Consider the following 16,611-nt stretch of genomic DNA (forward strand, 5'->3'; position numbering starts at 1 on the left):
TAAGACAAAACATGGGCCTCATTTCTTAAAGAAATTTGTAGTTCTTAACTCTGACACAAAAATATTTTTTAAATAAATAGTAGCCTTTTTTAAAATATTTTAAAACCAGTTCTAAATTTGGGATGACTCTTATTTCATTAAGAAAGGAGAAAATTTCAACTTCTCATGAGGGAGACCCTGATCTCTCTCTAATACCTTGCCTTGGTCTCTTCCTATGGAATGGCTGGGGTTGAGAGGGGTGGAACCAGAGTCCCTGAGGTCTCTGAGCATCTTCCATCCTGGCCAGGAGGTAAGCATCTGCTTCCTACTGGGGAGGGTTCTCAGTTCAGTCTGGGAAGAATGGTTTTATCACAGGAGGAACAGAGGAGGATCTTGTGTGTAAGTATGTTCTGTCTCACTGTAGCTTTATCCTTCTTTCTCTAACCAACTGGTATTTCATCTCTAATTGTGTGATTCTGTTTTGTATATCTTAATCCTATTAGTTTAAGAGGAGAAAAAAGAGGTAATTTTGTGGGTCTGATAAAACCAAAAGCCATGGTATGAAGAGAGAGAACCTTTGGAAACAATTACCAGGCATGGCCTTGTGGAACCATATGGAGAAATAGAAACTTTGGCTCAGTTTCAGTCATATCCCCACTCAAGGGTCTTTTTAAAAAAATTTTATCACTAACAGCAGCAACTGTGGCATTGTTCACAAGTGCAGGATTATGCTTTCACAGACGAAGGTCCCGGTGAATTCAGGGTCACTCAGAGTGAACATGAGGTCACTGGGATCTTAGTAGATGCTTCAAATTCACCAAGTTTTGGGTCTACTCCGAGTGTTCCTTATTCAAAAATCTTTCTACCTTTGTTCTGCTGAAGTTTAATAGTCCTTCCCAGATAGCTTCCTTAATTAAGATCAACATTTAACTCAAGCCTGAGTGAGAGCAATGATTTTCTTACCAGTGTTCCCTAGTACGTTTCATGCTCTTAGTCTTAACAGGAACAAAGTGACCTAGAGGCAAAAGCTAAGCAACCCTCCAGGAAATGGCCTCCAGAGAACACCAAGACACAGAGTTTGTTGTCTGGAGAGTAGCTTAAGGAGGTGGATCTAGGGTTAAAACTGATGAATATGACAGACATATCCCATTAATCATAAGATCAAATATCGATTCCAATATGTTATGAGAAATAAAGTATGGGGAGGGGGTGACAAATGCTCCACAGCACTTTCACAAAGGGAAGGAGCATCCATCTTCTAGGGGAACCTTTTGAGGTAATGTTTTGCCTCCTCCTCACTCCACTTCATTAACAGAAGAGGAACGGAGAGGAATTGATCTAGAAGGCCTGGAGGAAGAAGGACATCACCTTGTGGCTCTCAGCCACTCCTGTGGTCTTATTTTCTCAGTATCTATCTTCAGGACAGCATATCATGAAATGTGTGGCCAGCTCCAGTGCAAACATCTATGGCTGACCAGGTCTGCCTGAGGCTTGAATAAGATGGCTTAGTAAGAAACAATTAACAAACCCACTTGGCAACATATCTAAGGCTTTCTCTTTGATAAGCTTTATTGTTCATTTTGATCTCCATGAGATTTCCACACCTGTTTCCTGATTTCTTTGTGACAGGAGACAAGAGTGGTTAGCTGCTACACACTCTCCAAGCTTAGCAAATACATATGGGCAGCAATGCTGGCTCTGAGTCTTTGCTCACCCAGGTCAGGCACCAGGGGGTAATACCAACACAACCTTGCCTTAGTTACATTTTAGTTCAGCAGGAGGAGCACTCCCTCTAGTGGCTGCAGACCCAGCAGCGTGCACAAGGTCAGCAATCATTGGGAATCCATTCAGTAGCTTAAAATCCCAACACCAGCACCTTAACCCTCTGCCTTCAGGCAGGGTTGCCTCTGGCTGTTCCTCACAGCTAGACTGCTTGCCTGGTTCATAAAGGATTACCTCTTTTACAACCCTCTTAAACTCACTTCCCAGAAATTACTGCCAAATCTGGACAGTCCCAGTGCAGATGAAAGCAGCTGAAGGCATTTACATTGCCAGGAGATGAGGCATGGAAGAAAACACAGGCAGACAAGGCAAGGGAGAATAGGAAGCCTTCTCACAGAAAGCCACTGGCCCCCACTCCTCCCTGGACTGAGGATGGATCCTTCAAATTCCTAAAAATTAAGAAAAGGGACAACTGCAGAGGTCACCAGGCAGGTTTACTAGCCTAAGGGTTTAACCTACCCACTTGTCATTATAGGCAATTAATCTGACTCCTTTTATTAAGAGTACTCAGAATTTTATCCTCCACTGCAGCTTGAAAGAGTGAATTAAACCTAGATCTAAATTCCAGTTCCACCACCCACTCTGGAACTTACTGAAAGTCATGTGATTCCTCACTTTCCATAAAACCAGGGATAATTCTTGTCCTGCCTATTCAAAGGCTGTTGGGAAGGTTAAATAATAAAATGCATGTGCAAGTGCCTGGAACATGGGTGCCCTTGCCTGGAAGCCTCTTCCCTCAAGTCCTCGCTCCCATGTCCTCCATAGTGCCTGCCCTACATAAAACCCGAACCGCTTCCTACCCAGCATCTCTCCATACTCCTCACTGGCTTTGTCTTTCCCTACTAGTTATAAAGAGGGCAGTACATTTTTCATTAATGTATCCAAAGTACCCAGAATAGGTAGTAGCCTGACCAATAGTAAGGACTCAATAAACATTTGTCAAGTGAATAAATAAGAGAGACTCAATTCAACTGTAATATTTTGAATTTTCTCCTTTAAACAGTATCATTATGGCCCAGATAATATTTTCCTCTCTTGATCCCATCACAGTCCTTAGTTACTATAAAAAATTATTATAGATTTACTTTTAGAACCTGCTTGTAGATAAAGTATGAACAACTTAATTATTATAAATATCATGCCCTTACCATTTTTGTTTTTGTGATGCTGGGGATAGAACCCAGGGCCTAGCATGCTAGGCAAGTGCTCCATCACTGAGCTACAGGCACAGCCCTTATGCTCTTACCATTTTAAAGGTAATGTTGATAGATGGTAGCCAAAGGTAGAAGGAAAAACAGAGACACAAAAATGTACACTGCAAATAGTTAGAATCCAGGAGAAACTATCTTATTTTAGTGGATTAAGAAACAGAAGTCTAAGTAGTACAAAATTGTACAGACAACCACAAATAGGTAGTAATTAAAAGACTGGAAGATAGAAGATGAAGGGGATGCAGCAAGGAATGTAAGTGAGCTAATTTCCTATTTTTATCAGACTTTAATGAAAGAGACACAATTGTAGTTAAGAGCTGTAAAGTGACACTGCGAAGAATTTAAATAGTTCAAGATGGTTATTTCCAGGGAATAAAATTGGAATGTATAATGGGAAATGAAAGAGATATAGCTTTTGTTTTGCTCCCTTTTATAGTATTTGAATCTTTTTTACTTCATGGATATAACACCTACATAATAAAAACAAAAAAGAATAAAAATCTACCTCTGGAATTTGCCCTACAGGGGAGAGCATGGTCACATGCCTGAACTTATGCATTACCTCCTGGGAAGGACCTTTCACTACAGGTGGCTTGATGAGACACCAGTGTTCTAGAAGGGCAGATGTTAGGGATGTAAAGCCCAGTTATTCATGGTTAGATATTAATGAGTATGTATGCTGTGCTAATCAATGCTCTTTTTAATAAGGATCCTTGAGAGATGTCCTTTGGTCTTAGCACTACAAATTTTTTCAAATCTCAAGGACTGATTTTCCTTCTATTATATGTCTACTATGAACAGGTAATTTATCATGTTTTTCTTTTCAATGGTTACCAAAGATTTAAGGCCAAACCTTTGAATGATCCTAGGAAAACAAAGCATTTTGTGGATCATCCTTCATGTGGGATTGTGCCTTTTGTCCAATTTTCTCCCCTTTACCTTTGCTTCACTTTTCCACTATTACCAATTCATATGTATGTTTATAAGCCATCTTCAATCCTTTTGTGTGTGTGTGTGTGTGTGTGTGTGTGTGGTGCTGGGGATTGAACCCAAAGCCTTGTGCATGTGAGGCAAGCACTCTACCAGCTGAGCTATACCCCAACCATCTTCAATCCTTTTAAAAATGTTTTTTTTTTGGGGGGGGGGAAGTGAAAGGCTTAAAAAATTAATGAGAATGTATATGAGCTCATACACTTCTTATATTTAAGTGAACTGAGGAGTAGCCTGCACAAGGTCACAGCTGCTCCGTGGCAGCTGTAGAAGTAGAACTAGGTATCTAATGAAATAGTCAAGCCCCTGGTGGGATATGAAAGACAGCATGGAGCTCACCGGTAAAATCTCCAGCAAGGTGTCCATGTTGTCTTCTCTCAGTGGAGGGTAGAATGTGGCTCTGCCTTACACAACAGAGGCAATGGGAAGGGAAAGAATCTCCTCCTCCTAGTCAAATTTCACCCAATCAGTGTATTTGGGAAGAGATAAATTAAGTAGTCACTAGAAACTCTAATATATAAAATAAATTAGAAATAACTTGAACTTTAAATGACTCTCACATATGAGCTGGGTGACCTTGGCTTCTTTTAGCCTCAGTTTCATCTGTAGAACAGGAATAATATCTGCTGTAATGAAAATTAAAATGACATATATGAAGCACAAGCTTCTGGCACGTAGGGGACCCTCAAAAGTTAGTTCATTCATGTATGTTTATGGCTACTTTCACACTAAACCAGAGCTGAGCCTCTGTGACAGAAACCAGAGATGAAGCTTAAAATATGTGCTATCTAGACCTTCATGAAAAAGTTTTACTGACCTCTGATCTAAAGTAAAAATAGTAATAATGTACTGTGAAGTTTACAACACTGAAAATGATCACATAACACAAAGGGTAAGAAGGATTTAGAAGTATAGTGCTGTAAGGTTCTTACCCTATATGGGAAGTAATACAATATTTTTAGAAGATTGGTAGATATATTAAAAATTTATGCTATGAATATTAAGGCAGTCATTGAATTTTGAAAAGGAAATACAATTAGCAAGCCAAAAGAGTAGAACAGAGTCATAGAAAATCACCAAGTCAATGCAGATGAAGGTAGAAGAAAAAGATGAGGAAGAAAACAAACAATGGAATACAAAACAACTAGCAGTAGATTTAAACTCCACCATATCATAAATATATTAAATGTAAGTAGTTTAAACTTCCCAATTGAAACACACAAATTATCAGAATGGATAGAAAAGAAAGGGTGAAATACATGAGGCCTAAAAGAAAGCAACTTTAAAAATAAAACCAAAAATTACAATAAGTAATGTAAACAGTATGCCAGCAAATGCTAATCAAAAGAAAGCTGGACTAGCTATATTAATATCAGACTTAGTAGACTTCAGAATAAGAAACATTATCAAGGACAACTAAGATGACTACAGAACTCAAGAAGGGTCAGTTCACCGAGAGAGAGAAGAAACAAGGTTTACTGCCTGCTCTTAATTATTTCTTACAAAGATGCAAATGGCAAGAACAATTTGTTCTGAAAAATCACATATGGCTTTGGACAACATACTTTGAATATTTTCTATACGATTTATCTGACCCAGTTGCTATTTTCCTTAGTTTAATGCCATTAGTTTGTATTATCTAACTAACTAAACAATAACAGAAATGAAAAAAACAGAGAGGCTGGATGGTGAAGAGTAACCAATCTACAATCTACAGCTAAAAATATTAAGAGATGACCCACAGGTAAACATTTAAAGTTTGTTAAGAATAAATGCAAACACTATAATATGAGAAATGAAAAGGAATGTGAATATATACACATAGTTACTACATAATTACCCTCAAGAAAGTCCCTTCTTCCCTGCTTTAGGCCATTCCATGGCAAACCCTAATAACTTACATTTTTTGACCTATTGTAGAGTTTTCCTGAAAGAGCAAATCCACGTCTACATCAAAGTTGCAAGTAGTGATACACCAAGTCATTCCGCCTACTACCTGTACAAAAAAGAAAATACTTGTTTTCTCTTTCTAGCTCAGGTAATAAGCAGAAGGTAAATAAATTATAAATAATTATTACAGATCCATTAACACAGAAAATTATATATCTTTAAAGAAAGAATGTGCCCTGCTTACTACAATTCATCTAAAATAGCACTGTTAAATAAAACTTTCTGCAATGTTGGAAATGTTCTGTCTGCAATGCCCAGGAAGTAGCTACTGGCCACTTTAATGTGAATGAGAAGTTGACTTTTATTATTACATGGGCATACTATACATAGATCCTCTTTATAGTGAAGGTGTCAAACATTGATTTTCAGCTGAGAGATTTCTCAACCCAGTTTTAGGCAAGTGCTAGGTCCAGAGGAATCATGTGTTTTATAGACCAGGCATATAGGCATCAAGGCTGAGATTTTATGGCTCATTACACAATTTCTATATATCTTGTCACACTCATCTACTTAATGAAGATAAGAATCCCTACTCTGTTTACAGAGTTTCTGAGATGCAAATGAATCTATGCTAAAAACCCATTTTGAAACAAAATCCTTTTCAGATACAACTTGATATTAGAAAAAAACAATGGCGATTTTTTAGTTCTGCTTTACATTCATGTGAGATATTCAATAAAATACAAATTCCAGGGCCTCAGCCCAGACCTAGACTGGATAAGGCTAGACTAGATATGTGTATTATAAAACAACCCAGGGTGTTTAAGTACAGGGTGGAGTGACTGTTTCATCTCTGTGTCCTCAACACCCATTACTGTTTTATGTGTAATCACTATGCATGATTCTGCTAATTTTAAAGACTATCTTATAGTGACATCTTGCTCCTCCAAATTCAGAACATTTGCCATCTGTAGTGAATCTATCAACTGTCTGTGAGCAGGCTGATTTAGGATAAGTAATTATTAACTCAGATTAGTTTCTTACATAAACTTTATAATCCCCAAACTGTAAATTCCTTTAACAGAAAAACAATTTCTTTTGCCTGTCTGTATTTCCTAAAACTGTGCACAGAAAAGGAATTCAAGTATATCTACTGACTCATCATTAATTTCTTTGAAAAGGAAGCTGGAAAACTTCCACAATAAATTTGTATCAGGGAGAATGGAAACAGAGGAAGTAAAGCATAGTTTGTCGCTTCTTTTTTTGCCATGGTTAATTATGCCACCCTTAATGGTTAGAAAGGTTTCCTCTTACCTTGTCAAAAGGTGACAAGCCTTTAATTCTTGCTCTGAAATACCCAGCTGCAACTAAGAGTTCCAAAATTTCGGTCAACTTCACATTTTGTTCTTCATCTTCTCTAGTTTCTACCTAGAACAAAAAGTACAAGTGTTGCTGGTAAAAGCTACCTTAAATAAACCAGAGCCAATCATATCCCCAGTGCCACAATCTCATTGCTCAGTGACGCTGGCTAAATTGCTGCACTGGATTTGCTCGAAAATTCCAGAAGTGTAATAGAGAACTATGTAGAAGTGCTGCCAGAGTCTCCAAGAAGAGGGTTCCCTCGATGAGCTGTTAGTCATCAGAGGTAGAGGGAGAAATGACAGTGCATCACTCCCCTTTTCTCTAAATGCAATTTTCTTTCTTTTTTGAGACAGTGGTTTTTCTATGTTGCCCAGGGTGGCCTTGAACTCCTAAAGTACCTGGGATCATAGGTCTATGTCACCACACCTGGTTTCAACGCATAGCTATCTTGATGGGTTTCTCAACTAGATTATAAACTCCATGCACATAATAACAAGGTATTTTGTTTTTGTTTTAAACTTTATATTCATTCAGGCCTGGGAAGCTACTGATAAAGTAGGAAGAAAGGAGGAAATTAAAACATATATCCCTTTCTGCACTTCCCTTTTTCATCTTTAACACAAATACAAGGAAGGCTTTCAGCCCAGATATATTAAAGGGTTAAATGCTACTACAGTTACATAATACATTATTACCACTAAATAGAATTACTTAAAAATAATTAATTAATCTTACGTGTAAATTGAGATTTCATTTAAAATTTTCAATTTCTATGCCTCCTCACCTAGGTATTTAATATTTATTAAATTTGCCTAAATATTCTAGCACTTTTACTTTTATAAACCGCCTTTCCTCTATTCTATTATTGTAGAAAATCAAAAACCACCTTTCTATATAATACAACACATGTTCAAATTCTCATTCTCATCTCTTACTAGTCCCTTATGAAACAATGCCTGTCAAATCTTTCTTTAGTATGCATCTCACATTTATCTTCCCCTTTAATTCATATTCGATGCCATCATTATTGCCACTTCCTCTCAATCTTTCTTCCCTGTTATTTTGTCTAGCTCAGCCCTTCTTAAAGCTTTCACATTATCCCTCTTTTAACACTTCTCACAGTCCTCATTACAATCCCTATTATGTACTATATCTATAAGATAAACTCCAAATTTCTTGATTTGGCACTTAGTTCTTTGGCTGTAACTTATCTTTCCAGTTTCATTCTTTATCTGCACTCCCTCCAAAAAAATGAATAAATAAAACAACCTGAACATGGCTATGGCCAACTGACACAAGCATGCATATTCCAGTTTCTTTACTATTCACACCATCCACCTTCCCTTGATATTCTCTAACCATTCAGAAATCACCTTCAAATTCTAGCTCCTACTAGAAGCCACCCCTTACAAATCCAGCCAGAAATGGTCATTTCTACACCTGCATCTTGTGTATAGTTCATGTCATTCATACAATTAAGTATCAGCCTTTCTTGAGTGACCTGTCTGATGTTATGTACATGTCTGTCTTTCCCACTGGAATATTATCTGGTTCAGGAGAGGAGCTATATATTACACATGTGTGTTTACTCCACTATATCAAAATAACATTCAGTTCAAAGGACATACTTATTTAATAAGGAATGACAAACTCAATCATTACATAAAGTGCATGACCTAAACCAATCATGTATTAAAATGTTTTCATAGTCAGGATGCTGATAATAGAAAGTCAAGTTTACACTTAAGTACAAACTGAAGTACAAACTGCCAGGAAAGGGAGAATAGATATTAATGTGAAGTTGAACACACAATTATTAAAATGACTGATAATCCTTTGAGATGGCATAGGATTGGGTTGGGAGAGGTGACAACTTTGGACTACAGCTCATTTCATCCATCCTCACTTCTCGAATGACCCTCTATTCAGCCTGTTAAAGTTTCTAAAGATTAGCATTCACTAGTTCCTAGTGCATTTATAAAAATAAAGTAGTATTATTTATTCACAACTTCTCTCTGTTAGCATAATTGCAGCCATCTTCCTTTTCTCCACTCCCACTTTATGAATAGTGTTCTTATTCCCAAGAATTGGAAAGTAGCCTGAGATAAAACCTACCGGCCTAGAGACATGTTGGTCTCTCTCTGTTCTCTCATTGAGAGATAGAAGACAACTTACTGGCCCCTGAGATGGGGACGTACTAGTTACCCTGTTCTCTCCTTGAGAAGAAAAAGTGACATGCCAGTTTTCCTGTTCCCCCTCTGAGATAGGAAAATTGCCTGTTTTTGTTCCCAAGAAACAAATTTGCCTTCCACAAGATCCGGGGATGCTTACTATGTCAGTCAAGACCAAACCCTCCCCTGGTGTGCAGTCATGATTCTAACCTATAAAAGGTAACATTCAAGGGGGAGTTGCTGCTGTTCTCTCTCTTGCTGCAGTAGTCCCTCTTTTTGCAGAGCAGCCTTGTCAGGCTCCTGACAATAAACCCGCTGCCTATCCCAGATCTGTGTGTAAGATTAGTCCTGAGCCACTTTTCTTTCCCTCTCACTTATGCAGAAAGATCTGTGATGGCTGAGAAACATCAAATAAAGAGATCAAAGAAAAGATAAAAAGAACTACTCTCAGGAAGACAGAGCAGAAAAAGAAAATAAATATATAAATAAATAAATTATGATATAAATAAATATTTTCTTAAAACTCCTAGGGTGTAAAATAGAAACCCTTTATTTGGTCAATCATTTTAAATCATGAAACAATTCTAAAAGAGGACATCAGATAACGGGTGGGAGATCTCTGCCTCAAATTTTATCCATACCCAGAATGGAGACGTGCACTTTTGCACTAAAAGCTGTGAAAGAACTTCTTGGCAGAAGATACTGGAACTAGGATGTCTGACTCCAAATTTTCTTTGCAGATTAACACTGAAACAAAATGGAAGAGGACCACTAGCTAAATACACAAGAAATACAATTACCCTTCCTGAAGTCATAAAAAGTCACCAAGATAATTAATATACCCAGCAGTTAAAACTAAAATTCTGCTAAAGTTGAATGAATGCTAGCTCTTAAAACAGCCCAATAAAGTTTGAATTGCTTTGCCTGGAAGGCAGGGCCAAGTGTGATTATCTTTGTATTTTTCACATACATACAGTAAAGCGTTAAAAATTTCATATATCAACTGGACTAGTAACTGCTTGATAAAAGACTGGGTTTTCAGTACTAAGTTGTTATATTCACCCTGACTTCTTCCTAATTGTGGGGAACTGTCTTAGGCTCTTGGAAATGAATGACAAATCAGACCTAGTCTCCTAGCAGTCACTGAAGGGATAACAAAGGACACACAGGAGCAGACTGGGAATTATTTTAGAAAGACACACATTGGTAATATTGTGGGAAGTTGGAAGGTTTAAGGAAGATGCTACAACAAAAGCCAACATAAAAACTTGATAAAGGCCTAGAATTTAAAAATAGCAAAGAAGAAAACTTGAACTATCAGAGTACAGATCTTATTCTTTATAATTTCAGGTGAAATCAAAGCAACATGGGTGTAAGGATTTACCTAATACAGGAATTCTGACAATATTACACTTGCTAGATTCTCTTAAGATAACAAAATGGATTTGCATTCTGGGAACACACACTGATGACTATGTTAGTCCTTCCATCGCTTCCATCCCCAGCTGGACACAGAAAATAGTGATTCTTTAATTAGTGGGATGGAAGAACTAGGGGCACAGAGAAGCCAGACTGGTCACAGGAGGGTAAATGTAAAGGGAACACTCATCATGTTAAGAAATCAGTCCCCCTGCCAAGTGCCTTAGGAAGAGGGTAAAGATGCAGCGTGGGTGGATTCCATTTCTCTCTGGAATCTAGTAAACTATACTAGCTTTTGAGTAAATCAACTGGAAGGGAAAACAAATGCAAACCACCTAGTTAAATATATACAACTAGAAGACAAAGCACACAGTCTCCTTACTCCCAAACTGGAAGCACATAGAGAAACCACTGTTCCTAGGACTGAGCACTTAATTACAAACACCTTTGAAAAAGCACCTGCTATTTTCTGGAGAAGCAGCAACGTTTCCGGACAGCTGGGGCTTGGTCCCTGGCCCACACAGCACCATCAGGAAAGCGCGTTCCCATCCCGACAGGACCCCAGTGAGAGGAGTGCTCCCAAACTTCCTCTCGCCGCCCGGAATGGGGTTAAATGCAAGGAGAGGGTCCTTCGCTCGGGACCGCAGGATGGGTGGGGTAGGCCGCCGGGACCCGGCATACCTGGAGTGAGCGGGTGGGCCCCCCAAGGTCACCGCCCTTTGCACAGCCCAAGCCCGGACAGTCCAGGCGCCCAAGTCTCGTGACTCCTGAGCTTAGCAGTCTAAGGCGAGCCCTGCAGCGCAGAGGGTGGGCGAGACTGTCTGGGAGACCCAGAGTGGTGGAATCCCCGGCACTGCGGAACGTGCAGCTGCGTTAGATCAGGTGTGCGGCCAGGAAGGCCCTCCTCCGTCCCAGGTGACCCGGGAGCCGCTTAACTTTGGCCCCACGGACCCGTAGCCACCTCGACACGCAAGGGAACCTGCTCTCCCTCCTCCGAGGTCAGGGCCAGTGCTTCCCCAGAGTGGACACACCCGGGCAAGGGGTTGGGGGCACTCCCAACCCATCCAGGCCCTTCTCCACCCTGCGTCCCCCGGCTCGGCCCTCTCCTCAGGAACCCCGGCGTGACAGAGAGAGGTCCTTACCTCTGGAAGACCCTGGCCCTCCGGACCCTTGGGCAACCCCATGACCCGGGGGGTGACGTGGGGCGGCAGCTAAGCCCGCCGCGCGTAGGGAGGAAGTTGTCCCCTCAGCTAAGCTGCTACCGGGGTGGAGCGCAAAGCGGAAACTTCCTCCACCGCTGCTACCGCCGCCGATGCCGCCGGCCCGGGGCGCCGAGGCCGGGCGGAGCATGCGCGTTGAGGCCGCAGCGCGGCGAGACTGGGCCTGCGCGAAGGCAGCTGGGCGAGGCTGGGCGGAGCCTGGACCTCTAGTACCTGCTTGATGCAAGAGCTTATCGCTGGGGCTCCGATTTTTGTCCCGAAAAGTTTAATGAAAGTTTAATGAAGTCTTCTTGCATCTTAAGAATATTTTGCATCTCGGTTCCCTTTCCGTCCTTTTCTAAGCATCGGGTGTCCCAGTTGGGTCCGGTTCTCTCCACAAGCCGGACTTCGGAAGCTCCCTAGCTTCAGAGTCAGAGTTCGAGCACCAAGGAGTTTAGGAATACCAGATCCCGGCCGGGTTCCAGCTCTGACTAAGGCGCACTTGGGCAAGTTTCTCCGCAACTGAAACAGGGGACGAGGCCCCCGAAGAAGGGATTCTTCATGCCCACTGTCCTCCACAGCGTCCCATCCAGTGGCATCTAGTTCCCGGGAAACCCGCTGGGAAAATGCCCTCTGCCTCCCCGGGCTTCAGCTCTTTCCCAGCCCGAATTTCTGGGTATTCCTAGGAAGGGAACATCTCAGAGAATGTGAATCCTGGTTTGAAGTCATTTTAGCTGCTACGTATGATACACTCTTTGTCTGTCCCAGAGGATGGCAGCTATATAAAGGGTTGTCCCTCTGATGAGCGTGCTACAGCTCTATAAGGGTTTCCCCAGCATTTTTTCTTTCTCTTTTTAAGAGATGAACACAGAGTAATCCTTTCTCTGAGGAGTGGGAAGTGTGAGACTATAAACTGATTGAAATCAAAGAGGTTTTGTGTTTGCTTTTTTTTTCCTCTTTGCATCCCTACCATCTTTTTTTTTTTTTTAATGACTCAATAAATGTTTCCCCTTGAAAAAATTCTCTGTGCTTTTTGCATTCCTCCTTGGAGTTTGTCCTGACAACAGAGACTTGTCTGGAACCAAAGCACAAAAGTCAACCGGCCCTAAAGACATAATTTTGTTCTTAAATGTAGGTAGCAAATAATTCATAAAACTGTGTGCCATCCTCCAATCCCCAGGTTACTTGAGAAATTACTTGACAAATCTAAATATTCAAGTAATGGAAACTCTCCTGTCTGGGTTGTAGAACATCTCACTCTCACCTACCAATGAAACTCAATTTCCAGGGTTCCTATACTCAAAACTCCCCAAATATTTTATTTTTTTAAACCTTAAAACTGTCCTTCACTAAAATGGTATAGGTTGAGAGGGAATGGAGAGTGATGATCATTTGTGGCCATTCAGGGTAAACAGAGCCTTAAGACAAATAGCCAAATCTTATAAAGCAGATGAACCTAACTAGCTGTATATAAAGTAGCCCAGTGGAAAGGGCCTAGAGAATAACAGGACTCAGAGAGGCTACACCACAGGTCATCTGTTGTAAATGCCTTTGCAAAGTTTTAAATAATGATGAGCAACTGACTCTCCCAGAAAAAAAAAACCAAAACTGTCCTAGTATTTTTTTTTTTTTTTGAAGATGTCAGATAGTGGTCAAGAAAGCTGAAGCAACACATATTTAAGAGGGGAAACTCTGAACAGTCTTAGAGAAGATCTTGAATGGTGACAGAGGATATTTGTAAGGAACATCTCAAATAAATGCACTGTACTCCCTTTCCTCTGGCTGCAGGTGTCCCAATACACTTTCTGTCTCCCTTGTGGGCTATCTGGGGGATTAGGAATCAGTCATTCTATCCTTTTCTCGTACATTCAGTACAAATCATGTGATGTTCTTTCAATATCAAGATTCTCCAGATCCTCACAAATACAGGTTGTCATAATAAAAAACCCTCTGTTAGGATCACCTTTACCCTGGATGAAGATTTCTAAAAAATCTCAATCATTTGTGCTTCTAGGCCTTTGCCAATCCTAGTACTCTAGGCTATTGCTATGACCAAGAAGAGGAATCATGAAATCCTAAAAAAGGAAGGCCTTAGAAGGTATCTAGTACAACAATGGGTATTCAGAAAAGTAGAGTGACACTCCTAAGTCCCACAGCATGTAGGTGACTATGCTATGATTTGAAGCAAGATTTTCTGATTTGCAGTGTACTTTTAGTCACCCATCTATCCATCCATCCATCCATTAATATTACTGAGTTCCTTCTGTGTCAGTGGCTCAAGTTTTTAAGTCCATTGAAATCACTTAGTTCTATTCTCAGAGTGTCTGATTTCAGTAGTCTGGGGAGAGACATGAACATTGGATATTTTTTCCCTTGGAATATATGCATTTTATATAATACAATAGTGAATGGTGACTTCCTGAGTACAGTATGTTTCTTTATAGATCAAAGTGGCACAGAAAATTCAAAATCCTTAAGTAGATTAAGTCTTTAGGTTAAATGAGTTCTTCCTAAAAATTCTTAATTGTGTCCTTATCTATTGTTAAGGTTGTAAAACATTACCATGTATCATCCTATATTTAGCATTTCTACAGGAAAATAATAGAGGCCAGGTGTTGGAAACTGACTTAAATACCCTCTACTTCTAGACAGAAGATAAAACAGCCTAGCATGAATACATATCTCACACACACACACACACACACACACACACACACACATTTGGATGATTTCTTCCAGTACGTTTTCTAAAAAAATGATAGTTTTAATTAACAAGATTCAATCATTTTCATAATTTTCACAACCACACTCTACATTAAAAAGAATTTGACAAGGAATCACTACACAGCAGTGAGTATACATGCTTGAGAATATTTGCTACATTCTTAATTTCAGAGAAAACAATAGCATTCTTGCTCAAGAGATTTAATAATTAAGCATTGCTTATAGGGGAAGGACAAGTGTATTATTAAGCCAACACAGGTGATTCCAGTGAGCAGCCAATTTGACAAGAGTTTGTGCTAGAAACTGTTCTTGGTTTTGGAGATATTGCAACCAACCAACTAGACAATTGGTGAAAGAAATTAAGTATCTAAATTAATAAGATAATATTGGGTAAAAATAAGTGCTATTAAGGGAGGAAAAACTGTATAGCAGGATAGTGCATAGCTGGAGTCAGAATCTCTTTTAGAGGAAGGGGCCAGGATACTACTGACCCTTGTCATTCCCAAGCAGATACAATGAAGAGACCCCAGGGAAAATAATTCTCAGCAGAAGAAGCATCTGAGGTGTTCTGGACAGCTTCCCTGTCCAGACAATCGGCCTTCAGCCTTCTCTCCTTGTTTCCTGCTATACAAAGCTGACCTGGAAGGGCTTCAACAGCAAGGCCTGGGATGTGAGGATCTAGGGTGGGTCATGATGTAAGGGGATCTACAATGTGATTTCTGTGGGTTGAGGATCTGAGTCATGGCACCTGGGGAGTAGGATTTGAATAGTAATTTAGCAAATATACAAGAACTTAAATATCCTTGAATATGATACTTCTACTCAGGATTTATGTACAGAGATCTTCGTCAGAATATTACTGCCAGAAAAACCTGTGTTATGGTTTGGATATGAAGTGTCCCCCCAAAGCTCTGGTGCTGATACAGGAACATTCAGATGATGGGATTGTGAGACCTGCTTCCATCCTACTTTGAATAAACTGGCTGGTGGTAACTGTAGGCACATGGGTCATGGCCAGAGAAGGTGGGTCACTGAGGCCATGCTCTGGAAAGTTTCATCTTCCCTAGAGTGGAGCAGCACTCCACCATGCTATTCTGTCCATCTTGGGCCAAGAACAATGGAGTTGGCCAACCATGGATTGAACCTCTGGAGCCATAATTCAAAATAATTTTTCCTCCTCTAAGTTGTTCTGGTCAGGTATTTTGGTCAGAGCAATGAAAAGATGACTAATACAACCTGAAAATCATGTAAACAGACCACAATAAGGGCATAATTAAATATATTACAGTATATTCATTTGGTGCAACATGTTGCCTGTGAAAATATTTTAGCAGTCCACAAAAAGAAAAGGGTGAGAGATGAGGCTATATAAATATTAACAATGTCTGCCTGTCAAAACATCATTAAAACATTTAAAAGGCAAACTGGAAAAAAAAATGTTCATTACCTGTGACAAGAAACCTTACAAATGAGGAAGAGAAAATTCAATAGAAAAATGAGCGTGAGAGTTGAATAGAGAATTCCTGAAGGAAATTGTCACTAAACACATGGAAAAAAATTCTCAGCCTCATTTTAAAAAGAAAATGAACGATCTTTTTTGCGTGGAAGAAATAATTAATATTTTGAGGACATTAAACAAATGCCAATAACACTCCCTAGTCATTGAGTTTTCACAACAGAACGAGAAGGCAATTTGGCAAAGTTTATTTTTCACCAAATATCCATTCCTTTAGTGCTTACTGTGTGCCAGGCATCAAGAAGAGTTCTAAATAGGGGTGAGAGGAGTGCCTGGGCACCCAAGGGGCATTTGGAGTTCTATAGAGATTAGGAAGCTGTCTTAGTCTGTCGCGGATTCTGTAACAAAATTCCATAAGGTGGGTGGTT

At 39.9% G+C, this 16,611-nt stretch overlaps 1 protein-coding gene across 13 annotated transcripts in view; it reads right to left on the reverse strand.

Moving 5' to 3' along the window:
* Window positions 1–12,132, reverse strand: part of Ccdc93 (CCC complex scaffolding subunit CCDC93) — a 101,535-nt gene extending 89,403 nt beyond the window's left edge. For all 13 annotated transcript variants that reach the window (XR_013344249.1, XR_013344248.1, XR_003302784.2 and 10 more), the window contains exons 1-3: window positions 11,947–12,132; window positions 7,167–7,280; window positions 5,864–5,958 (exon numbers count right to left, since the gene is read on the reverse strand). Coding sequence is in view for 5 of the 13 variants with exons in the window: in XM_077802256.1 (XP_077658382.1) it covers window positions 5,864–5,958; window positions 7,167–7,280; window positions 11,947–11,988 (251 nt within the window). In the remaining 8 variants the exon portion in view is untranslated. The remainder of the gene's footprint in view (window positions 1–5,863; window positions 5,959–7,166; window positions 7,281–11,946) is intronic.
* Between the last annotated feature and the right edge of the window lie 4,479 nt (window positions 12,133–16,611).

This window comes from Urocitellus parryii, chromosome 1, assembly GCF_045843805.1.
Source record: "Urocitellus parryii isolate mUroPar1 chromosome 1, mUroPar1.hap1, whole genome shotgun sequence".
Taxonomy (NCBI): domain Eukaryota; kingdom Metazoa; phylum Chordata; class Mammalia; order Rodentia; family Sciuridae; genus Urocitellus; species Urocitellus parryii.